The sequence below is a fragment of the Rhineura floridana genome, chromosome 20, assembly GCF_030035675.1.
Source record: "Rhineura floridana isolate rRhiFlo1 chromosome 20, rRhiFlo1.hap2, whole genome shotgun sequence".
Lineage (NCBI taxonomy): Eukaryota > Metazoa > Chordata > Lepidosauria > Squamata > Rhineuridae > Rhineura > Rhineura floridana.
Genome location: NC_084499.1, coordinates 17,875,120 through 17,901,095, shown reverse-complemented (window position 1 = coordinate 17,901,095; position 25,976 = coordinate 17,875,120). Strand labels below are relative to the sequence as shown.

The 25,976-nt window shown below is 45.7% G+C and overlaps 1 protein-coding gene across 1 annotated transcript in view; it reads right to left on the bottom strand.

Annotated features, from left to right (window-relative positions):
- CFAP77 (cilia and flagella associated protein 77) overlaps positions 1 to 24,709 on the bottom strand; it is a 65,384-nt gene extending 40,675 nt beyond the window's left edge. Inside the window, exon 1 of the mRNA XM_061604490.1 lies at positions 24,443 to 24,709. Coding sequence (XP_061460474.1) covers positions 24,443 to 24,643 — 201 coding nt within the window. The 5' untranslated portion in view covers positions 24,644 to 24,709. The remainder of the gene's footprint in view (positions 1 to 24,442) is intronic.
- Between the last annotated feature and the right edge of the window lie 1,267 nt (positions 24,710 to 25,976).

The window sequence follows — 25,976 nt, the reverse complement described above, 5'->3', positions numbered from 1 at the left end:
GTCACAGGCAGAGCCAACTCATTCTGGCTTTGCCCCCATCCTCTTCCCTGCTGAGTTCTCCAAGGGGGGGGCAACAGCAAACCTAAGAGGAGGGAGCTGACATGGGGGTCGCCCCATGGGCTGGTTGCCAGTAGGGAGGCAGTGGGGCACTGGCCCACCAACTTCAGTGTGTGACATGATGCTCTCGGTCCGGCCGACCTTGAACAGAAAGCTGGGGAAAAGAAGGCTTTCAATAAACACCGGCCGTGTCCTTAGAGCCCTGGATGCTAATAAGGGCAGACTGAAGTTGGTGGGCCAATGCTCCACTTGCCCTAACAGAACAGCCTCCGCCACTCCTACTGAAGGTAGGGTTTGTCTGGAGGGTGGAGCAGAGGCACCAAATCCCCTTCGTCCAAGAGAAGCCATAAATCTGAAACTTTGGTCGTGTCGCTGTGTCCATTCAGCAAAGAGAAGTAGAGGATTTATTCAACACAGGCCATCAAAGAGGAGACGACAGGGGGGCAGTATTGCTTGAGCTATTGGTTTAGCTAAGACTCAACGGCTCCCCTAGGTCTCTCTGGGGAGCAGCTGATGCGTGTTCACGCCATCGACAATAACAAGGCAATTACAAGGAACAGGAAGATGGACAGATGGAAGGTGTGTGTGTGTGCTGCACAGGTCAGAGAGTGGGGTGTGGAAGAAAAGGTTCTCATGCTTTGCAGAAGGTTGCTATGTTTTGAGCACGGCGGTGCCCAGGGCGCATTGTTTTGTGCTACTCGATACTCACCTTCAATATTTTTTATTAGCAGTCAGGGCTCTAAGGACACAGTTGGTGTTTATCGAAAGCCTTCTTTTTTCCAGCTTTCTGTTCGAGATCGGTCATAACCGAGAGCATCACGTTGCAAACAGAAAGGGGAAGGGAACATCCCAATAGCAAATGTGTGTGTGCATGGGCCCTCCTTCTTTCTCATGACAGGTAATGGCTAGTAATAAAATCCCGACAGGCCACTCGCAAGGGGAAGCGCCGTAGCTCAGTGTTAGAAGATCTGTCTTGCATGTAGAAGGTCCCACCTTCAATCCCCAGTGGCATCTCCAGGCAGGACTGGGAAAGACTCATGCCTGAAACCCTGAAGAGCTGCTGACAGTCAGTGTAGACAATACTGAGATAGATAGACCAATGGGTCTGGCTCAGTATAAGGTAGCTTCCTATGTTTCTATGCGAAGAAAGTATGAAGAGCCTTCTGGCTCAGACCACTTTCAGTCCATCTATTCCTACACCCTTTCCCCAATATTGTTCCAGCTAGATGGCACTGGGGGAAAAATGTAGTAAGAGAGCTACCTTTCAGGTAAGGTAAGGAATGGGGAGCCTGTGCCTCTCCAGATGTTGCTGGACTACAACTCTCATCAGGGGGGCAATTTGATTCAGTTTGCATTGAAAGGTGAACTTATTTGACCTGCACTTCTGAAACAATATGCCAACTGAAACACAGCAGTCCTTCAAAATTTGCAGTTCTCTGAATTTTGCCATGTAGTTCACCAGCCAACTTATGTGTACAAAGATGCATATACTAGGGCAAAGGGTGCATGTGTGTGTTGGAAGTGGGGCAAGAGCAACTCCTGCTTTGTTCTTTTGTTTATGTTCCGGAAGGGAGATAGAGTTAGGGTCCTCCAGATGGCTAGGCTTGACTACCTTTACCTGACTTCCTTCTATCCCAGATTGATATGCTTAGGGAAGCTTATCTGCCCCTCCTCTTTCTGCCCTTCCCTTCTTCTCTTTTTTCAACTGTCTGAGAGAGAGGAGACACCTTTATCTTTGCTCTCTCTCCTGAGCCATGAGGGCAACTCCCACGTCTGGGCTTTGCGCCTCCAGCTTAGTTAGTTAGAACTAGGCATGCCTTTCCTATCTACTATGTATTTCTATAAATAAAGTCGCTTTTCTTATTTTACGAAGTCTTAAGTCCCAGTGATCCTAACGCAGGGTAAAAGCCTGCTACTTAGGTAAACACACACACTGGCACACATGCAGCTCAGACCGTTGACGATCTCCGCTCATTTGTACAAATCTACAGAACAGACATGTCTGCTGCTTAAATGAAATTTTAAATAAATAATAGGTAACGTGAAGGTGCCCTAAACATTCCTGGGAGAGAAAGGACAGCAGCTCGTAGAAATGGCCAACCCACTGGCTCATTTATTTATTTACTTTGATCAGGCTAAAAACTGCACACTCCCTTAATGAAAAGAAGAAAAATGCTGCCCTTTTCCTTCTGCAATAGAGCAATCACACAGTTTATTCCCACTGGCGTCTGCTTCCATCTCCAGTGCCCCTCGCCCACCTTGCCTCCTGGCGAGCTTTTGCTTGCAAGCCACGAGTGGCCGGCAGAAAAAGGAAGTTTTGAAATATTGCAGAGAGGTGCAGGGGAGGCTCCCCACGGGCTTAATCCTGGTGGCGTGCAGCCAGACATTAAGGGTGTGTGTAGAGAAAACGACCGCAAGTACTATCAGTAACCTGTCGCCAAAGCCCTGCTCGGAAATGAGAGGTTTTCCTCCCTGCCGTGGCTGTTAGCCACGATGTATATCTCTCGACACTAAGCACCGTCTTTCCCGGGGCTGCATTAGAATGATTTATAAACCCCATTTCTGCAGAAAACTAATAGATCAAAGCGAGAGGGAAGGAGTCGCCAACAGCTGGAGAAAGGCAGCAAGAACAGGGAAAAGCAGAGAAATGAAAAACTAGATGAATGACACCACTGGGCCTCTCCATGCTGTGTTTTTATTAGAGGGAGAGAGACAGAGGGGAAAAAAAATAACAGGACCAGCTGTATTTTAACTGTCGCTAATTTTTTCTCTCTATCTCTTAAATGTGTGATCCATCTGTAAGCCTTCTCCTGAACGGCGTTCACATGCTTTGTACATGGGAAAGACAAACAACTCGGCAGGATTCGACCTGAACATTTGCTATGGCATTTTTCATTCCAGGAGGCTGTGTGTCTCTAGCCTTCGTCCACATGCTCAGCGACATGGGAAAGACAAACAACTCGGCAGGATTCGACCTGAACATTTGCTATGGCATTTTTCATTCCAGGAGGCTGTGTGTCTCTAGCCTTCGTCCACATGCTCAGCGCTGCGCAGGGGATGCCAGATCTGGCCTACAACATTGCTGTCATGTCAGGTCCTAAGCAGAACCAGGACCCGTCAGAGCCAGGAAGGGGCTGTTGCTGAATTTAAATTTGGAATTTTAATTATGTTTTATTGTGTACTGTATTGTATTTACATCCGCTTGTATTTTAATCTGTTTTATTATGCTGTTCACCGCCCTGGGAGCTTATTGCTATAGGGCGGTCTAGAAATGTAATAAAATAAATAAATAAATAACATTATATGTCTCCCCCCTTCAATCACCCATCTTTTTTCTCGACTAAAAAGCCCCAAATGTTGTAAACTTTCCTCGCAGGAGAGATGCTCCAACACCCCAGATCATTTTGGTTGCCCTTTCCTGCATCTTTCCCAGCTCTGCAATATCATCGTCTTCTTTTAGATGAAGAACCTTCTCTGCTGTGAGCTTTAAGCAGGAGGCTGAATGTAAGGGTTGAAGTGAAGATTCAGGATAAATAAATGCAAGATCACTCTCGTTCCACAAGGGTAGCAATCCACTTTGCAAAAAGAAAAGGAAAGAAAAAATGAAGAGCACCAGGGATTTCCCCCTGTGGCTTAATTTATTGTGTTCTGAGTCGTTAAATGCCGGAGGGGAAAAAATAAAGCAAACTCTACGGTTCACTTTAAAAGGCAGGCAATTTGCATATGGCTGGCAAGCCCTACCTTCATTTAAACTCGGTAAGTCAAGGTACTTTCTGCGGTCTCCCTCACTCCCCTTCTCTTCCTGCTAAATTATGGCTTATTTTACATTTAATAGACTGCAGTGAGCTAACATAATTCTATTAAGAGGCTGAATTCACAGCGTAATTGCCACTTGGTCTGGAAGGGTGAGCTAGCCCCCAGGGATGGCCTGGGCAAGGGTGTCTGTTGCAAGCCAAAGGTTTCAAAGGCAGATTCGATGCCAGGCTGTGAGGACAGCAGTGTAAATGGCACAAGGCAGGAAAGGATGAAATCCTGCACCTTTGGTTCCACAACCAGAAAACCCTCAATTCTGCAATGGTGACGGTTCACGGACTGAGCGGAGAGCTGGCAAGCCCCCACCTCAAATGTCATGACAGCCACGCACTCACTTTCCTGGGATTGAAACAGTTATACAATAAAATACAGCATAAGGGATAAAATAAGCAAGAAAAATCAAGAGCATTTCACGCAGACATGCCGCAGACCACATGAACGAAGCTCACAGACCACAATTTGGGAACCCCTGTTCTAAATCATTTATTTCTAAATGAGCTAGATTCGGGGCCAAGGAGAGCTGTGAGGCAGCCAAGTCCAATCAGTGACCAGTGGGCATCTGCCCTGGCCATGAGTGAGTCGCAATGGAAGTTCTATAAGCAAGAGGGTAGCTACCGAGAACCCCTACCCTACAGTGGAGACTGATGGCTCCAATGTCAGTGAGGAGGTGGATCCACTCCAGGTTTTACTTTGAATTTCCAATGAGATTTCTAAGCTGCTGATACCACTTTGGGGATACGTTTCAGCACTCAGGACAGCTCCTTAAAAGTTTGGACTATAGCCCAGAGCGGATTCCCTGCCCCACTTACTTTGAAGCCACCAGTCTCCACTCCCTACCTTGGCACCCTTGCTGCCTGAATCTGATGCAGAAATGGCACCCATTAAAAGGGTGCCCTTGGTGGATCTTGAATGGGAAGGAGTTCCTTCAATGTCAAGTTGGACACTGGTCACCCAAGTGGTCTTCATCAGAGGGAATGGCTGGAAGATTTCAGAACAGAGATGGAAAAGTTTTATTCAGGCCAAGGGCCATATTCCTTCCTGGGCAACTTTCCGAGGGCCACATTCTGGTGATGGGAAGGGCCAGATGGAAAAAGGGGTGGAGCAATGGATGCAATTCCCCACCCACTTTGCACAGCAGGCTAGTTTCTAGACAACTCACACAGTCTCCATCTACCATCAACAGAAGCAAGAGGAATTATCAGAGTTCCAGCTCAAAGACATCCAATGGGGCCAGTGAAGGGGCATGGCTTGGAGAGAGCTCCAAGGGCCAGATAGATAGGCCTGGAGGGCCACATTTGGTCCCTGGCTCTGAGGTTCCTCACCCTTGTTTTACAGGAAGGAGCCAGGAAATATCACATCCTTATTTATTATTTTTCATAATAAATATTAGATGCTTTTCTCACTAAAGGGACTCAAAGCAACTTGCATTAAAAACCAGATAAAACAATCAATAAAACCTTAAAAGTCATCAGTCAAAAACCCAGCACAGTAGGCAATAAAAACCTGGAAACCACATCAAACACAAATAAATATAACTAATGAATTTCTCTGGCCTATTCTTTATTAAGTAACTTCCTTGCTGGCCCACGTCATCTCCCTGCAGTTCCCTCATTCTGCCAGCAACGGATGGTGGTTCATAGGCTGACTCTCCCTTGTAAACCCTGAAGTCACCAGTTCGAGACCCGCCATGGGCTCATCACTAAAGTATGCCGAGCTGGACTTCCGGGAAGGGTGACTTCGCTTGTGCCTGCTTTTGAGATGGACTCCCGCCTCAGAAGAAGCTTATTCAGATATAAATCAGTCAGAACATTTTTTTTTTTGACTGATGAAATTTCTCCCGGGCAGGGAGAAACGTAGAGATCAACCTCAAAAGCCTGTTTTTGTTGGGAGGACTGGATTTCATTAATTTATGAGAAAAGGTCCAGCCAGCAATGCCGGGCGGACTTCCGAACAAGCTCTATCTGATTAATGCAACACGTTTATCTTTTCTTCAAAGAGAAAATGGACTAACAGGCAAGCACCCTTCTTTCTATTATTTTTTTTACTTGGTTTAAATTGTTGCAGCAAAAAGAGATTTGTCAAATGAATCAGCTTTAAAGAACTTCTGGGTGAGCTATAACTCTTCTCTGTTATTCACGAAATTAACAGCTTATCTCTGTTTCTATTGCAAATTCTATTGCATTCTAAAGATATAAACAGAAGAGGGATTTCTATTCCGATGAGAAAAAATAAAAAAATATGAACTTTGGAACATTATATTGTCTGGGACTATTCTCTTTTTGGTCTATTTTATTTTGACGAATCTGCTTCTTCACGACGCCACTAACTGTTTTGATGCTGGGAACTAAATTGGTTTTGTATTCTTGAACATAGAGAGATAAGGCAGGCTGCTCTGTTTATACTGTGATGTCATCAAGCCTGGAATATTAACCCAATTGTTGCTGAAATAAGAAGTGGTTCTTCTTTATTTTTGTTTTGTTTTGTTTTCGTGGTTTTAAAAATGGCAATCAAGAAAGTGGCTGAGAATCTGGAAGTAATATTGTTTCAGAAAATAATGGATGAGATTGAGATAACGAAACAAACCCTGCAACAGGGCAGTAAGGAGCTGAAAATTGAACTGAGCAAAATGACGCAGGAGCTTAAAGAAATAGGGGATCCTGTGAGAGAGGAGAATGAGATCAGAGATGAGAAAAGAAAAAATAAAGGGAAGATACAAGCCCTGGAGATTGGAACAAATGTGGAATTGGAAAAAGATCTGGAGTTTATGGATATTAGAAATAAAATCTACTGTTTGGAATTTAACGTTATCTCTGAAGAAATTAATGAAGATATTAGAGATAAAGTTATCAATGGCTTGGATAATCTTCTGGACTGGAATGACGTGATGGAGCTTGATATAGAGAAAATCTATGGAATTAACTGCAGCCATGTGACAATGGAAAAACTCTCAAGAGATGAGCCAGTGCATTTTGTAAAAAAGAAGAACACAGATATGACTTTACAACAATATTTCAGCAACTTATTCAGAATCGATGGCAAGAAAATATTTGGGATAGAGGAAATTCCCATCAGACTCTTATTATATGACTATGGCTATGACAGAAAGATTATTATGGAATACTGATAATGGAAGATTGGACACTGAAATTACTGGACTTAACAGGACTATTGAAGATGGAAGATGGAATTAATATGGATAATGGAATAATGGTTATTGAAATTATTGGACCTAACAGATTTTGATGAGATGGATTAATCGATATGTTTATTTGGACTATGGTTATGACAATAAGATTATTATTATTATTAACGAGATGGATTAATCGACATGTTTATTTGGAGAAAAATTGATAGATATATTTCTTAAAGAATTGAAACCTCTCTTTGACTTTTTGTGGAAAGAATAAAGTAATGTTTATGAGATTTGATGTTTAATTAAGATAACTACTGGAGGAAAGTGATTTTATAATATAATTTAAGAGACAGGATTGTTATATATTGTAGACCTATAACTGATTTGATCTGCGACAAATGGGAAGTCAACATTTTATTTTTTTGTTTAATCATTTTTGTTTTGTTTCGTTTTTTGTTTTTGAATGTTTTATGATTTTGTTTTGTTTGTTTTATGAAAATTTGAATAAAAATTATTGTGAAAAAAAAAAACTAAAGTATGCCGAGCTGAACCTGTTTTGGGAGATCTTTGCAGCCGACGTCTTAGCAACCAACCAGGTAGCTGTTATCTGACACAAGGCGCGGGCCTTTCACTGGCGTAGATGAGAGGAATACACCGAAGGAGGCTTTATAGCTTGCGAAACAACACAGCCGCCCTGCCTCAACCGGGACAGGGGAAAGGAGACCCAGCAATTTATTATGCTCCTAAATTTGCAAGATTGTCTCCATAAATTATTCGCCCGCCCGCCCTGTTCCCGAAGTTGGGGAAAGGAAGTGGGAGGGCCGCGGCCTGGGTTTGTTTTGTGGCACACTTATTAGTTTCATAATTTATGATTATTATGCCCTGCTGCAAACAGGCAAGCCAATAAAAACCCAAATCTATTAAAACAACTGTTCCGCTTTCTCCAAGACACAGAGGGGCTCTGCTCCAAAGGAAGGGGGGATATAAATTACTAAAGGCAATATACACAGTCTGTGACGTTACAGAGAGGTCATTAGCAAGTGTGCAAGGTGTTTAAATAAATAAGTAAGGTAACAAACAAAAGCATAGGTGGGTGTACGTTCAGGATTCAGCAGAGAGGGGCTGGATGAACGAGGAACAGTCAATAAAACACCTAGTTCTCAATTGCCCCGAGGCAGCAAAGACAAAGAGTATTTGATTGCGACAGTCTCTTGATTCTAGCGGTGGCTGGTGCCCATTTGGAACTGGGAGGGCAGAAGGCAAGGAGGCCAACTGTCGGCAGAGCCAACTAATCCTGTTTCCCCCCCCATCCTCCTCCCTGCTGAGTTGTACAAAGGCAACACAGTAAAGGTTGTGGCACCTCCCGATTGGAATTCCCTCCCCTTAAATATTAGACTCTGTTGTCCTCGGTGCCTACAGAAGAACTTCCTCTTTCAACAAGCCTTTTAAGTAGAGACCTTATCCCAGTCTGCATCTGTGTTGGAATTGTTTTTAAAGATTTTCTTTTTAAAAAAATGCTTTTAAGAGGCTTTGTTTTTAAAGATGTGTTGTTTTTAAGATGTGTTTAGTGTTTCATCACCCGTTTGCTGCCCTGGGCCCCTTTTTGTGTGGAAGGGTGGCATATAAATTTAATAAATAAGTAAAATAAATAATATAAAGAGGAGGAAACTGACAGCTAGTGCTGCCACCTCCCCAGACTGGTTGGGTTGCATCCAACCACATTTTACTCAAGGTAGTCCCACTGAACTTAATGGACCTAAGATTGGCATGTTTATTAATATCAACAGGCAAGCGTTGGCTACAACCTGTTGTCAAAAAGAGGGCAGGCACGGGGAAGGGAGGCTGGCTGAGGGAACATTAAAGTTGGCCATGGAGCTCACTGGATCACCATGAGGGCCCAGTCACTGTCTGTCAGCCTAACCTATCTTGTATGGTTGTTGTGAGGGTCACGTGGGGAGGGGAAGAGCTGTGTTGGTCCACCACCCTGAGTTCCTTGGAGGAAAGGTGGGATAGAAATGAATGAATGAATGATGAATGAATGGAGTTGGAATGGAGTTGGAGTTCCCTAATCTATTGGAGGGCAATAGATTAGGGAAGGCCTCATCCGTCCGCCCGTCCGTCCGTCCATCTATCGATCTATTATATTTCATTCCTACCAGCATTTTGAATTGGGCTCAGAAGCATAAATGCAGTTTTAAAAGGTTGAGCCACCCTGAATCCTCATTGAAGGCACTTTCCGGCATTACGAAAGTGTAATAAAATATTAGATGGCCAACAGAGTTCAGAGGGTTTTAGACCAGTGGTTCCCAAACATTTTTACCCCACAACCATTTGGAAATTGCTGAGGGTTTTGGCAGACCATGACTTTTCTGATAATGTAGCGAGAGCCAGGATGGTGTAATGGCTGGACCAGGACCTGGGAGACCAGGGTTTGAATCCCCGCTCAGCTGTGAAGCACACTGGATGTGACCTTCAGCCAGTCACTGCCTCTCTCACCCTAACCTACCTCACAGGGTTGTTGTGAGGATAAAATGGGGAGCAAGAGAACCATCTTTGTACACTGCCTTGAGCTCCCTGTAGGAAAAAGTGGCCTATAAATGTGATAAACAAATAAACTGTAATGCGCTGTTTTAGATGCTGTATGATGTTTAATTGTATTTTTACAGGCACACTGGAGACCATTTGAAATGAAACTTGTGGACTACTGGTGGTCTACATAGTCCACCGTTTGGGAATGTTTGCTTTAGACTAATTCATGGAGAAGGAATAAAAATGTCAATGGCTAGTAGTCATGACGCCTATATGCTACTGCCTGGAAGAGAGGCAGCAATGCCTACAAGTCGTAGGTGACCAACTGGGGGAGTGACCTATCATCGCCCTCATTGAGAGCTTCCTGGTAGCATCTGATTGGCCCACTGTGGGAAAACAGGATGTTGGACTAGACTGGTCTAATCCCAGAGCTTGGAAAAGTTACTTTTTTAAAAACTACAACTCCCATCAGCCCCAGCCAGCATGGCCACTGGATTGGGCTGATGGGAGTTGTAGTTCAAAAAAGTAACTTTCCCAAGCTCTGTCTAATCCAGCAGGGCTCTTCTTCTGTTCTTACGTTTTTATCTTTTATTTTAAACCCAACAATTGGAGCATTGCCACTAAGGGACAGATGCCACCAACAGGTTTTTAATAAACAACGGAACTTGCAAAGCCTCGCCTACAATGGTCTTCTCATGGCTCAAGCAGCCCATCTTTTTTACTCAAACTTTCTTGCACAGTACGATGGCAAAGTCTTGCCCTGCTGTACGACTTTGGGGGGGGGAGGGAGGGAGGGATGTTGTTTTTCCAAGATCAGAGTGGAGAGATATTGTAGGAAAGATGAAACGCTTGCCGAAATCTTTTTCTTCTCATTAAGTTTGCTTATGGTCTGGGACCACCTCGGCTTAGCTGGATTTTCATGTCTCGTGAACTCTGCGGCGAGAATGCCCAACATTCATAAAAAAAGAAAGAGGAGAAGAGAGAGGAAATAGAGAAGCCACCAAAGCAATTTCCCCCCCACCCCCAGCTCTACTTTGGGGAAAGTGTGAGATGAATTTTGCAAAGCAAAACACACACACACACACACACACACACTGTTGAAGGCAATACAACTGGCTAAATTATGGGTAGATGGGAAATCTTTTTCAGCTCGAGGGCTGCATTCCCTTCTGGACAACCTTCTCAGGGCCACATGCCAGTGGTGGGCGGGGCCAGAGGCAAAAGTGGGTGGAGCAACAAATGTGAAATTTTGCCTTTGTACAGCCTTTGTACACATACTTGCGTACCCCACTCTCTCCTCCTGTTCAGACAAGCAAGGGAGTCAACTCCTGCCTGAGTCTCAGCCAGATCATTACATTTCAGGGATTGTCGTGAAACGCAGGAGGGCCTCTGTTGGCTCTCTTAAAGGTAGGGAAGGCCATATGGGTAAAGATGGTCTTTTTTCAGACATCCTGGTCTCAGACTAGCTTTAAAGGTCATCACTAGCGCTTTGAATCGAGGCTGGAAACAAACCCTGAAGCCAGTGCGGCTGTCTCCGTAGAGGAAGCGTCATGCTCTTGATGGGGTGTCCTACTTTAGAGACGATAGGCCGCTATTTGAAGGAATCCTGTAACCCATGTGAGGTGGTGATGGCTACCAACGTGGATGGCTTGAAAAGAGGATTAGACAAATTTATGCAAGGTAAGGCGATCAATGGCTACCAACCCTGATGGATACATTCTACCTCCACTGTCAGAGACAGTATGTCTCTGAATACCAGTTGCTGGTAATCATATGTTGAGAGAATGCTGTTGCACTCAGGTTCTGCTTGTGGGGTTCACAAGTGGTTGGCCGCTGTGGGAACAGGATGCTGAACAAGATGGACTCCCTTTGGCCTGATCCAGCTGGGCTCTGCTCATGGCTCTGAAGTTGGCTGTCAAGAGGGAGTGCCCTGGACAGCCACTGAGGGCGTATCCAGCTTATCTGGTCACTGTCATTCCCACCGTGAGATGCATTTTTATCTAGGGGATGTTTAGCCTAAAGTGGGCATGCTTAGGCTTGAGAAGAGAAGACTGAGGGGAGATACGATAGCACTCTTCAAGTACTTGAAAGGTTGCCACGCAGAGGAGGGCCAGGATCTCTTCTCTATCGTCCCAGAGTGCAGGACACAGAATAATGGGCTGAAGTTGCAGGAAGCCAGATTTCGACTGGACATCAGAAAAAAACATCCTGCCTGTTAGAGCGATACGATAATGGAACCAATGACCTAGGGAGGTGGTGGGCTCTCCAACACTGGCGTTCAAGAGGCAGCTGGACAGCCACCTGTTTAGTGTGCTTTAAGCTGGATTCCTGCACTGAGCAGAGGCTTGGACCTGATGACCTTATAGGCCCCTTCCAACTCTACAATTCTATGATTCTATCTACATTAATTATTGTTAAAGTTGCATGTATACATACAAATTAGCCAATGAAGATTTTATACAAATTGGTGCCATTTTTGGTGTGTGTGGTATTTTATTCCTTTTCAGGGGGATGTGGGAGATGCATAAACAAATACTCTAGCTTTTTTTGGGGTGGTGGTGGGTTCTGACTCAAGAAGGAGGGAGCCCCCCTCTACACACACACACACACACACACACAGACACACACAGTGGGTATGACGCACCCAACACAGGATGTCAAATGACACAAACCATCATTCAGGGTTACGCCTGGCTAAGAGGCGCACGAAACAAACCAACTTTCCAAAACTATATTGTGAATCAATTCATGGCTGCTTCTGACTGGTTGACAGCCACACTTAAGGGTTTGTTTGTTTGTTTGTTTAAAACTCCCCAATACTTTTAAAATGGCCCCTTTAAATCCAGATGAAGACAATTGTACCGCAGGTCTATAAACAATAATGCCCTGTAAAAAAAGGCGTTTCTATTAAGAGGACCAGCTGTTGACATAAAATATAATTAATCTGTTACAATGCCATTCCCCCCCCCTTTTTTTTAATGTTGCCATATGCTGATTTTGCTTAATGATGACTTTCAGCCATCTTGGCGGTTAACTCTTCATTTTAAAAGAAAAAAGAAAAAGAGGCGAGGCAAACCATATTTTCTCACTCTGGCTCATAATCACTGTTATCGCCTCATTAGTTTATTTGGATGGTATAATTTTCGGGGAATGGTTGTGGAGGGCGGTCCTTTTCCACCTCCTTCCTCGAGCAAAGGGATATCTGACAAACCCAATTAATTGCGGGCTCGGCGTCGGTAATGGGGAACGGCTGCACATGCTCTTAATGGAGTTTTAATTTCCCCATGGCAAGTTAATATTGACTTAAAGTGGGGAAATGTCAGTGAAAGGGATGCTCTCCTCCCACCCTCCCCAATGAACATGATAACCAAACGGCTGAGGGGACAATACATACAAATGACCCTCAGGATGAAGGGCGCTTTATACAGCGCCCTGTGGTGCCAGTCTTCATGTAACTTGACACCAAGGGATTTATTTTTCCTAACGCCGACAAATCCTTGATTTCTAGGACTGCAGAAAATACCCTGGTTTAGGAACATGTTCTGAGGAGAAAGAAGCAATGGTTTGTATCCGATCATTGAGCTGAATGGGCTTGATTAACTTAGGACCATTTTTCCCCAGTGGATCTACACTGAGTAAAACGTTGTTGTCTACGACCCTAGGTTAATAGTGCCCTGCTGCTGCACAAAGTGGCCATTTTGTGTTTGTTATCAAGGGAACGCAAGGCGAATACAGTCAGCCATTTTGTCAAGGAATGGTGCCTAGGTTACCCCTTGGTAAGCCGGCCATCTTGCCCTGCTCTGCCAAACACTGAGGCGGGCCTCCCAGATTCCCTTGATTTCTGAAACGAATACAACTTGCCAACCACTTGGTAAGTTGAGGGCTTATCCAGTGTTAGCCCTGCTCAGATATGAACGCCCAGGGGGGGGGAGAATGGAAAAATTCACGAAGGGGAGGACACTTTTTTATTAAAAAAAGCAAACAAAACAAGAAAAGCTTCAAAATAAATAGAAAAATCTGGTTCCCCCCCCCCTGAACTTTTTGGGCCTTGATGTATTTACTGAGAGAAGACTGATTGAAAATAATGGCCATGGCTAATTTAGGCCCATTCATTTCCGTGGGTCTACTCTGAGTGGAAATTAGTTGGAAACAAACCTTGGTTTGCCAGGCATTATAATTCTCCGTGTGACTTGGGACGACAAGGCAAGCCCCAATTCAGGGGTTCACCCCCACACCCTCTCCCACCCGTGAAGGGAGGCATGGGCCCCACATACTAGCCATCCCCCTCCTTCCAATATCCTCTGTCAGTGATGGATTGCTCGGGCCTATCTACTGCACAGCATATGCAACACCCTGGTTAATCCTGCCTGTCCCATCTCCTGAAAAGAAACATGATTCCCCCCCCTGCTTCCAGCTCAGCTGCCGTGTTAAATCTACTTTAAGCACCGCTACCCAGGGCTATCTTTTATTTCCGCCAGGAGAGAGGATCTGTCACGTTTTGTACACAACACTCATTCGCCAAAGTGAGGGCTGTTGTTCCCCCAACCCATCCTTTCCCCATAGCAATTTTGAGTAGAAAATGAAACCACCTTTCAACGGAATGAGCAGCATCAGGTTTGGACAGACGTATTACGACCAGGAAGATTGCAAAGAGGAAGGCTGGAAGAAACATGGCGCCCCTCTGATCGTCTTGGAAACAGTACACCTAGAAAACACGCAGGTTCTTGCTTGCGGCCATCGCTTTCTCATACTGTTGCAAAATCATAACGAGCCCAAAATGTGATTGTGTCATTAGCAAATGCCTCTTTCTGTGCCCTTTGACATAGGATTTGAAAAGATAAATTGGGCACAATCTGTCACAAATCTCTCTTGTGTGCTCTGGCCCAGAAGGGCATTTGTAGGAAAACAATGGGTGAATACAGACTAGGGATGGAGGGGGGGAGGAATTCAATTCCATTTGCATTAAAGCTGAATTGATCAAATTCACACTTTTTGAGACAATATGAGAACCAAACACAGTCATCCTTGGAAATTCGCACATCCAAATTTTGAAATGCAGTTCCTCAACAAAGCAGTTTTTAAAAGGCATATGTTAGGGGAAAGTGTGCACAAAAACTACCATATGAGTGGAAATGACATACGGAAATGCACGATTGGATGAGGAATTGCTTGCAAAAATGTGTAGGTTAGTCAAAACCGCCAACAAAAATGTGTCAGGAGAAATTCACAATGAAATGCTGGAGAATTGTCATGAGGATTTTTTTAAAAATTGCAAATTGCTGCAGAAATGGGGAGAACCAAATTTAAGGTTGAAAAATGTGAAACTGAGAGAACTGAAATTGACAGATCTTTCCATCCCTAGTAAGGAGTGAATCTGTCAGTTTCAGTTTCTTTCAGTTTCACCTTTACGCATTCTACATGATATAGTACAATTTTGTGTGTTATTTCCCCTAACACATGCAATTTCACAGACACTTTGCCCTAGTCTACGCACTGTTATATGCATAACTTGGCTAGGGAATTGCCCTGCAAAAATTCAGACCAGTGCTAATTCCAAAGGACGGCTGTGTTTTGGGTTCACCCAATTGTTTTGAAAAGGGTGAATTATGGAGATTCGCCTTTAAATGAGAACTGTATCAATTTGTTCCCCCACAACTGGGTGGCAGGGAGGCAGTGATACTGTCAAGGCAGGAGTTTGGGACATACATCCAGGCCCCCACTCAACAGACTGAGCAGGAAGATCCCAAACCACAACAGGACTGGCTTATGACATTTGGAAATTAAGCATCTGAAGAAAAGACCCCTGGAAACCTTCAAGTTGAGAGTCTAACATTTCAGAACTGCACCTCCACATACCAGTCTCCTGAACTCTGCTATATCAGCGAATAGGGCAGACCCAAGTTTAGACACACAGGCAGGCCTGCTATCACAGACAGTTTGTCTTTACCGATTGTCAGAACATAAGAAGAGCCTGGCTGCTGGATCAGGCCAACGGCCCACCTAGTCCAGCATCTTGTTCTCACAGTGGCCAACCAGATGCCCCAATGGGAAGCCCACAAACATAGAATCATAGTAGAGTTGGAAGGGTTCTATAAGGCCATCAAGTCCAACCCCCTGGTCAACGCAGGAATCCAAATTAAAGCATTCCCAACAGATGGCTGTCCAGCTGCCTCCTGAATGCCTCCAGTGTTGGAGAGCCCACTACCTCTCTAGGTAATTGGTCCCATTGTTGTACAGCTCTAACAGTTAGGAAGTTTTTCCTGATGTCCAGTCGAAATCTGGCTTCCTGTAACTTGAGCCCATTATTCCATGTCCTGCACTCTGGGATGATCAAGAAGAGATCCCGGCCCTCCTCTATGTGACAACCTTTCATGTACTTGAAGAGTGCTACAATATCTCCCCTCAGTCTTCTCTTCTCCAGGCTAAACATGCCCAGTTCTTTCAGTCTCTCCTCATAGGGCTTGGTTTCCAGTCCCCTGATCATCCTTGTTGCCCTCCTCTGAACCTGTTCCAGTTTGTCTGCATCCTTCTTGAAGTGCGGAGACCAGAACTGGACACAGTACACAAGATGAGGCCTAATCAGTGCTGAATAGAGGGGAACTAATACTTCAAGCGATTTGGAAACTATACTTGAGTGCAAGCCCTGCTGTGGTTTCCAGCAACTGGTGTTCTGTGGCATAGTGCCTCTGATAGTATTGTGGCTTAAAAGGAGTGGGGGAAACCAAAGAACTAGGATCCATCAACTTTTTGCAGTTGGGTCACCCAGAGAGATTCCTTGTGCGCCCCAGGTGACCAGGTGACGCGACTGGTTCTAATAACTCACATTAAAACATTTTGAAAGGCAGCCGCTCCCTGCAAAAAAAAAAAAAAAGGCAAATTTGGGGACTGTGTTTTATTGTGCACAGGGAAAAGGGAAAAACGAGCAAGCATCAAAACAAATGGGACCGTCCCTGAGAAACGGGACAACTGGAGCGTGCGAAGCGAGAGGATAAAATAGTTATCAGATTAGCCTCCGCCATGAAAAGCACAGCCCCGTACCCCACTCCTAGTTAGTTAGCATTTAGATAGGATGGAACCGTTGCTGTACAATAGACATCAAAAGCCCAACTCTTCGGCTCAGCAAGAGGGATTAATTTCTTTAACCAACATGCCTGCCTTGCCCCCTTCTCATTACCCCGGCCTTGTCATCCTCAATGTTAGATTTGATTGAAGATTATACCATTTAGGCCTTTCCCCCTCTTTGAGAGAGAGAGATGGGGGGGTGAGCAACCCCAGCCCTATTGAACTGAACATTCTTCAGCCAGGCTCCCGTCAATACCCAACTGCCCCCAGTTTCCTAATTCTGCTTCATTTAAACTTCATCAACTTTTCCAATGAAGTGGAAGGATCTCGAAATAGGCTCCGTAAGCAGAAAGCCAAAAGCCTTCTCTTTTGTCAGATAATTTATTCAGTTTTCTCTCATCATTTCCCCCACACACACACCTTACACACAAACACCTCCCGCCCCACTCGCTCTTTTCTCTCTTCCTTCCCACTCCCTTCCTTTTTTTATTTCTAATTCTTCTTCCTTTCGCTCCCTTTCCCTGATGCCGCAAATGAGATTACAGTATTTAAATGACTATGATAATCAATCCGGGGACCTTGAGCCAAGATTGAGGTTAATTTTTCTTAGCAGAACAAAGAAGCGTGATGCCTGGGGGAGATCTGAAGGTGCAATCTGTGTTTGTCTATCCCCCCCCCATCCATGCTATTTCCACACACACAAACACACACACTTCCCTGAAAACAAAAAAATGCAGCTTTTGGAAGCTTCTCTCTTTACTAACTAGGAGGACGGTTGAGAATTTTCATTTTCCAACAGACTCAGGCCCTAAGAGAGAAGAAATGTAATTTGGAGTTGATAAACAGCTAACGGTCTTCAATCGGCAATTTTAATAGGAGGAAAAAAATGCTTAGATGGTGTGATTGGCGATATAATGAGACACCATCATTTACTGGAGTCATATTTAAGCACACCTTTGAATCACGTCCCCCTTGCACCCCATGGAGGACTGAAACAAAATAAGGGCTGCAGAACACTTTCGGAAAGGGCAAACCTAGAACAATCTATACAGATCTCAGGCAACTGAAACTCTTTTCATGCAATGTATCTAGAGTGAGAAAATGCAGGGGGGCAGGGGAACCGCAGGATCCTGGCAGGAATCTCCACCCCAACACCAGTGCATTCAGAAGACTGTATGAACAGACCCTGCACGTATACAAACCAGACCTGCACAGGTTTCTGAGTGGTGGTGGTAGGAATGTGCCCTTTGATGGACACCTGGATTCCTTCCATTGATGGGTCCTGGCAAGCCTTTGCTCAGCTGCCACTTAATATTTCTCATAAGCAGGCCTGGCACCAATGGCTGGCTGGGCCAGGCACTGGCTGTGGTCCCAAGGGCTGGGAAGGGGCCCTCGCCGGCCCAACCTGGCCGCAGCACCATCCCTGCCCTCCTCGCTGGTGCTTTCCTTCCTGTACTCACAGTGGCCAGCAAGATACCTATGGGAAGCTCAGAAGCAGGAACTGAATGCAACAGCACTCTCCCTTCCTGAGGTTTCCAGTAACTGGCATTTGGAAGCATACAGTACTGCCTCCAACCAGTGAGGGAGCATGTAGCCATCATGGCTAGCAGCCGTGGATAGCCTTATCCTCAATTAATTTGTCTAATCGTTTTTTAAAGCTGTCCAAGTTGGTGGCTGTCACTGCCTCTTGTGGGAGCGAATTCCATAGTTTAACTATGTGCTGTGTGAAGAAGTGCCCCCTTTTGACACTCCTGAACCTTCCAACATTCATCTTCACTGAATGTCCCTGAGTTCTAATGTTATGAGAGGGGAAAAAACTTCTCTGTCCACTTCCTCTATGCCATGTATAATTTTGTATGCTTCTATCATGAATTTGCCACTACACTACTGCAACTCAGTCTCAGGCTACTTACACACCATTCATTTAAAGCAGATGATTTCCCCCAAAGAGCCCTGGGAACTGTAGTTTACCCCTCACGGAGCTACAATTCCCAGCACCCTTAAGAAACTACAGCCCCCAAGATTATTTGGGGGAAGCCACTTTCTTTTGATGTGTGGTGTATATGCAATGAGAGGGCTTCAATGGCCGTCTTGGACCTTATGGGGTGGGGGGATTATATTTCAGCCCATATCAGTGCTTTAATGTGCTATAATGCATGGTCATTATCCCAGCATTTCAACCAATCTCACAGTTGTGGACAAGGCACACACTCCCCCCGTGGGAAACGTGGACTAGCGGAACTTAAAGCTGTCACATCAATTCATCACATCGCAAAGACAACTTTGCACAGCCAGTCCAAGACATTTTGCTGCCGGAGGCGAAGCTGGCAACTCCCCCGCTCCTTTCCATGTACAACGGCTGACCAGACTGGCAGCAGTCTGATCTTACTTCAGTGTGCTCCATTGCATCTCAGGGCAGCAGGATAGCTGTAAGGGGGTGCAGGACAGTGGCATGGCCCAGAAACACAGAGGCCACATTCACATCACATATTTATTCCACTTTTATTCCACTTTAAACAGTCATGGCTTCCCCCAAAGAATCATGGGAAAAGTACTTTGTGAAGGGTGCTGAGAGTTGCTAGGAGACTCCTATTCTCCTCACAGACTTACAGTTTGTCAGAGTGGTTGAGCAGTCATTTCCTCTTCCCAGAAAACTCTGAGAACTGTAGCTCTGTGAGGGAAACAGGAATTTTCTGGCTGGGCTCAGTGGTCTTCGGAAGGTGTCCTGTCTTAGACAGGTTGGCTAAGAGGAGGCCAGGTTGAAGCAGTGGCCTTAACAGCCAGGGCAGAGCTACCACCAACTCTTCTGAGAAAGCAGAGCCTAGTTAAGCTGTGCAGGATCCCGTCAGGCAAGGCACAGTCCATCAGGACCCTGGACAGATCACTGTAGCAGAGGCTGGCTGAAAGTCAAATCGCTGCCCGTATATTGATTTGTTTCCCCTATATTTGGGGAAGGGCCGGAGCTCAGTGGTAGATCAGCTGCTTTGCATGCAGAAGGTCCTACGTTTGATCCCCAATGGCATTCGAGGTCGGTTTGCCTGAAACCCTGGCAAGCTGCTGCCAGTCAGTACAGGCAATACTGAACCAGGTGGACCAATTGCCTGACTCAGTACAAGGCAGCTGCCTATGTCCCTATGGCCTTCAGAAGGGCAGGATATAAATCAAATAACAATAATACTAGGATAGGCAGTTAAAACCTAACCCTAACCTAGGCAGCATGGTGTAGGGATTAGAGTGTTGGACTAGGGCAGGGAAGACCTGGGTTCAAATCTCTTCTCAGCCACAAAGCTCACTGGAGGATCTTTCAGCTAATCACTGTCCCTCAGTGTAACCTACCTCACAGGGTCATTGAGAGGATAAAACTGGGGTGGAGGAAACCATATGGGGAACCTTGAGGTCCTAAGAGGGAAGGTTGGAAACAAACGTAATCTTAAAAAAAAAGTATCAATAGATTATGATGGTGATAATGAGCATTGCCTGGCTGGTGCATGTGTTTGGTTTGCAGACTGGCCAGATGGACATGACCAAACGGGTTCGCTGAAGCAACATCTGAGCATGCGCAAAGATAGTGGATGCCCCCGACTCTGTCTGCTTCATCATACAAACCACACCGGTGCAAAAAAGAGATGGATTATCTTGTAATAAAATCTCATTTTTAATTATGACCATATTACTATTTCAGCGCATAGTTCAGGGCCCATAATAGAAATGGGAATTACAAAAAGGCTGGAATCCTATCCATTTGCAAACAAGCTAATTGCAAGTTTGGGCGGCATGTAAGTCATAGTCTAAATATTGTCCACTCAGAGGAGCAAGAGAACTTTAATTAGAACCCTGCCACACCCTGAAGAGGCTTACAGTCAACCCGGCACTGCTGCTGGTGGTATTTTTTGCAATTTGCTGACCTCCATGCAGCTCTGCCTCTTCCCTTCTCTATCCTGGTAAGCAACAGCTACCGGCAAGCAGAGTGGCTCCGAGCTGCTGTACCCCCCCCATTGCACATGAGTAAGCAAGGGAAAAACTGTTGAGCCTGGAAGAGTCATAAGAACATCAGAAGAGCCTGGTTGGTGGATCAGCATCCTGTTCTCACAGTGGCCAATCAGATACAGCCATGGGACGCCCACAAGGCACGCAACAGCATTCTCCCACTGTTGTTCCCCTTTCAGAGATAGACTGCCTCTGGGTGTGGAGGTTCCATTCTCAGCTATCAGGGCTAAGAGGAGCCCTGCTGGATCAGGCCAGTGGCCCACCTAGGCCTGCATCCTGTTCTCACAGCGGCCAGTCAGATGCCCCAATCGGAAGCCCCAAAGTCGGGCCTGAGCACAAGAGCATTCTTCCCACTTTCAATTCCCAGCAGCTGGTATCCAGTGGCATACTGACTCCAGTACGGAGCCCTGCAGAAGGTGCTGAGACCTGCAGAGGTGCTGCCAGTCAGAGTAGGCAGTGCTGCACTCCATAGAGATTGGGCTCCACTGGAGCCAGCCCTACCATTAGCCACAGTAAAGAAGGTACCCAGCGGAGGCTGGGCCATTAGGGTGAACAGGAAACTATGCCTACAACCTCAATCTGCCCTCAGCCAGCCCCCACCTGCCTGCCTTCTTCCTCACATCCAGCCCAGAGGGTGGCACCACCTGTCAGTTTTCCAACTCTTTAGTCTGTTTTGCTCTTATAGAACTCAGCAGAGAGGTGGATTGGGATCAAATGAGAAGTTGGCTCCGCCTCTCCTTGGTTCTGGCCCCACCCACTGCTGGGCTCCCCACCTTCCACCCCGCACCGGGCACCACTGAATGCAAGGGTGTATATATATATATTGTAAGCATCTCTTCAAGTGAAGTTAAAATATACCCAGGGTGGGGGGTTCACTTCTCATTGCAGACTTTAATAAAAGTAGATCTACAACAGGATATTGTCACTTGAGCAGTTTTAAGCAACGTCCCCAAATTTCAGTCGCTTCCCATTTATGATTTTCGTTCTGAAAATGAAAAACGTCTAGGACCAAAAAAAAAATCCTGTGAAATCCATTAATTTTTACCATTGCAGTGGTGGTTGTTGCAGTCAATATTAATGCATATGGGTAAAAAAAAAAAGCTGCCTATGGTTTTTCAAACAGAAATGGACGCAGAGAAGCCCTGTTGCTGACACAACGCATGTGGCTTTGTTGTGGGACATCATCATCATGATCATCATCCCGCCCTTCCTCCCCATGGGAGCCCAGGGCAGCAAACAGAAGCACTAAAACCCCTCTAAAACATCGTAAAACAGACTTTAACATATATTAGAACAAAAATCCTTAAAAACATCTTTTCAAAACAAGCTTTAAAAACATCTTACCACCTTGAGGCACATTTGGATTTTGCTTTGGGTTAAGAGAAAGTCCCCACCCCCCTCTCCCAAATTGCCTCTGGCAGTTTCTTCGTTCGGGCTGAAGTGTTTCTGTTGAGGGAAAGGGTCATAGCTCAGCGGCAGCACACCTGCCCTGCATGCCGAACATCCCAGGTTCAGTCACTGACATCACCAGGTAGGGCTGGGTGGGACTCCTGCCTGAAATCGCCGCTGCCAGTCAGTGTAGACAATACTGGCCTAGGTGGACCAATGGTGTGACTCAGTATAAGGGGGCATCCTATGCGCTTTTAAATCTGCAACCCTGGACTGCGGACAGAGGCTGTGAACTAAAGAAATTGATGAGAGACTGCCCCCTAGAGGATGAAGAGGCAAGTAACAGCTGCAAAAAATACCCTACAGTACACATTGTTGAAACAGAGTGCTGTGTGTGTTTGTTTGTTTTCTCAGAGGAAGGATGAAGATGGAAAAGTTTTGTCCCATAGACTAGATTTCCAAAAGAGAAATAATGGTGTCTTTCACACTAATGCTCTGATGCTAAAACACATTGCCCCCTGCAGCGAGTCCTGTTGATTCGGAAGAGGTTGACTTCCACAGGGGCATGCTTCAGCATTGCAACCCTGTTGTAACTTCTAGCTTGTGGTCTGGCAAAAATGTGTACGTGCAAAGTGCCACTGGGCACCACTGGTGGCAGCATCCAGCTTCCTCAGGCAACTGACAGGGGATGCCTAGTCTGGACACACACACCCCTTAAAGAAAAAATTCTGGCCAAGCAATACTAGGCAACTACGGCTGTCCACAGTTTTAATTCCCCACAACGCCCCCAAAGCAGTGCAACCACTCCAGTGGCCTGTGGCATACCTAGATTGGTGGCTGAAGACAGGAGGCAACACATCCATCGTGTTAGGTATTCACAATTGCTTTTTAATTATATTTGTATTGCTTCTTTTATTTTTCATATACAGTACGGTGTTTTATTGAATTGCAATCTGAATACAATAAAATATAAGAATTAAAAGAAGCAATTAAAAATACACATAAAAATCATTTGGCGTCTAGCACTGCGCATGGCCATCGCTACAACAGGCAGAAAAATCATTAAGTGGTCTGCCAAGAGCCTCAGCCATTTTCAAGTGGTCTGTGGGGTGGGGGGAGAACCAGCTGGTCTATTGTTTCGGAAGATCCCAACGCAGAAACACACCCTACTACTTAACAATAACCATCTAGGGTGCCTTAGGAACTTCAGCTTCGGTTTCCCAGGTCCCCTGAGGGTCACACTCAGAGACCTTGGAAATAAAGGGCAATGCCTTGCAAATTAGGGGTGACAGCTGCTGAGGTTAGGATGGAGAGCAGTGGTATTTGTTGGGGTCAGTGCTGGAGCCTAAAAGGGCACAGGGGGAAAGGGTTAATTGTAGAAATTCCTTTCAAACCAAGAAAACACCCCCCCACACCGTTCCTCTCCTCCCACTGGGTGACTTTAATCCCCAGGTAGGCCCCAAAGGAGCAGGAAACCAAAACTCTGAAACGTCAGGTCAAACCTAGGGACTTAGCATTGTGGTCTCCTTCCAGGAGGAAGGGCAGGGTATAAGTTTAATAAATAATAAATTGCGCTAGCACCCATCCAAGTAATTTCTGCTCCATGCTCTGTTGGAACATCTAAAGGGAAAGTCAGCTCATCCTGCAAAGAACTACTGGAAGAACAAGCGCTGCCTTCTAATCTGGCACCTGCAGGCGGCTGCTGTTCTAATCCTACGTGATCATCAGCTTGCCAAGTTCTCCATTTTCCTTGCTGATTCAAGATCACTGGAACTTTGTTGTAACACGGACTCACCTTCACTCCCTTCCAGACAGACCACTTTATCTTACAAGGAAGGAAGTGTACCCATTTTCCTCTGGTGTGTGTCATATTTATGGGTGGTTTATTTTATTTTATTGTTTTCCTAACTTTGCATATAAAAAAATGGTAGCACAATACTCGCTCCCGGCAAGACAGCTGTTTCTGCTTTAATTATTCTAATCCAGAGCAACAAGAGGACAGGTGTATATGCATTTGTTCTAATGAGGACTTATCTATAAGCTGAGACGATGTATGGGAGCGTCAGGTAGCGGTGAGAGCGCTGCCAGTCAGGGTAGACAGTACTGAGCTAGATAGACCAAGGGTCTGACTCAGTTGTAAGGCAGCTTCCTATGTTCTTATTGAAACCAGCCTTTAATCCAGAACAATGAGGACTGGACTCTTAGTTCATTTTAGGGGAAGGGCCATAGCTCTCTGGTAGAGCATCTGCTTTGCATATAGAAGGTTCCAGGTTCAATCCCTTGCATCTCGAGGTAGGGCTGACAGCTTCCTATGTCTCCATAGGGTGGCTTTCAGAGGGCGCTTTGCCAAGGGCCGTGTCAAACCTGGAGCCAGCTGCGAGTGAAAACGCTGCACACCCAAATCATCGGGGTACTCAGAAGTGGGACTCTCCCTTTCCCCAGCCGCCCCCCACCCACCCCGAGGCCCTTCACCTTAGCGATGAGATGGTTCTGGAGCATGCTGTCACGGGTCACTCCAAGCCGCTCGTTCTCACAGCCGGGGTACAACTCGGACAGAGTCATCGGCCGCCGTGGCGGGGGACAGATCTGGCCGACACTGCGGCGCCGAGGCAGGCGCACCATAACGGCGGCCTTCTTCACAGGGGTGTTGGCCGTGGTGGCTTCGGCTGCCATGGCTGCCACGCTCGAGGTGCCCTCTGCTCGGGGACAAGAGAGATCCTTGCCTTGCTCCTCACTCCTCAGGGCTGCGCCATGTGGGAGGAAAGGATGAGGACAGAGACTCGTCACTGCCACATCAAGGGCTTGCAAGACACACACACACAGCCCTCCTGGGAAAGGACCCCCAAACCTGAGGACTCAACCCCAGAGCACAACGATGCGTCTGTCAAGAGACTTCCTTGCTCTCTTTTCTCTTTCTGGCAGTGAGATCTCCCCCTCTGGGAAATGGTGAGGCCGGTTGTCACGGCAACGTGGAACGCTAACCGTGTTTATAAAGCAATGGGCAACAGCAGGACACGTTGCAACAGGACAGCCTCAGCTGTGACGCAGAGGGCGCAAATCGCACCAGCACGAAGGGTTGCTAACCAAACTGTGCAAAAAGGTTGGAGGGGGGGGGAGAGAGAAGAGGAAAACGAAACCGCTTTGCTTGCTTGCAGGTGATGTGCAAAAAAGGAGGAAAGCCTGAGAACCGCTCCAGGGTTGGATGGCCTGAAGGTTGTAAGACAGCCCCCTATGTTGCTACTTCAACCAGTCTTTAGTTCATAACCATGAGGACTGGAATTTTGACTTGGTTTTATGGGACAGGAGGACCACCACCCATTGAGCTTTTTAATTTTTAGTTTTCAATAGCTGTACACTGCATCGCTATAGGTTTTAGCCAGCTAGTTGAAAGCATAGCTCTTTTTCAAAAGGCTGTCAGCTGATTATTTGTTCTTTTTATTTCTGACATTTTAGCTGAGTGGTTCCCAGAGTTTACCAGCTACAAACCACTTGAAAACTGATGAGGGCCTTAACAGACCACTTAATGATTTTCTCCTCCTGTTGCAGAAATCCTCACGCACTGTGCTGGACGCTGCACAGTTTGGACTTATATTCTAATTGCTTCTTTTATTTCTTACACATTGCATACCATAAAGTTCAAATAAAGTTTAATGTAAGGAAAAAATAAAAAAAATTACAAAATCAAAATGAATGTGATGAATGTGCCAACTCCCACCTTCAACCGCAAGCTCACAGACATGTCACGGACGCCTCCTGAACAACGCTTGTGCACCAGAGTTTGCAAAGCCCTCTTTATGTTGCAATGGTTATCTCAGAATTAGGCATTGTGGCTTTTTAAAAAAAAGAGTTAATTCTGCCAAAGCCTTAGGGGATAACTAATAGACGTAACAGCTATTCAAGTTGCTAGTGCTCAAGAAAAGAAATAACACGCACAAGTATGCAGGAAGGGTTCAATTAAATGAGAAGTGGAATTGCTGTTTTTTTTTTAAAGTAAAACTTTTTAATT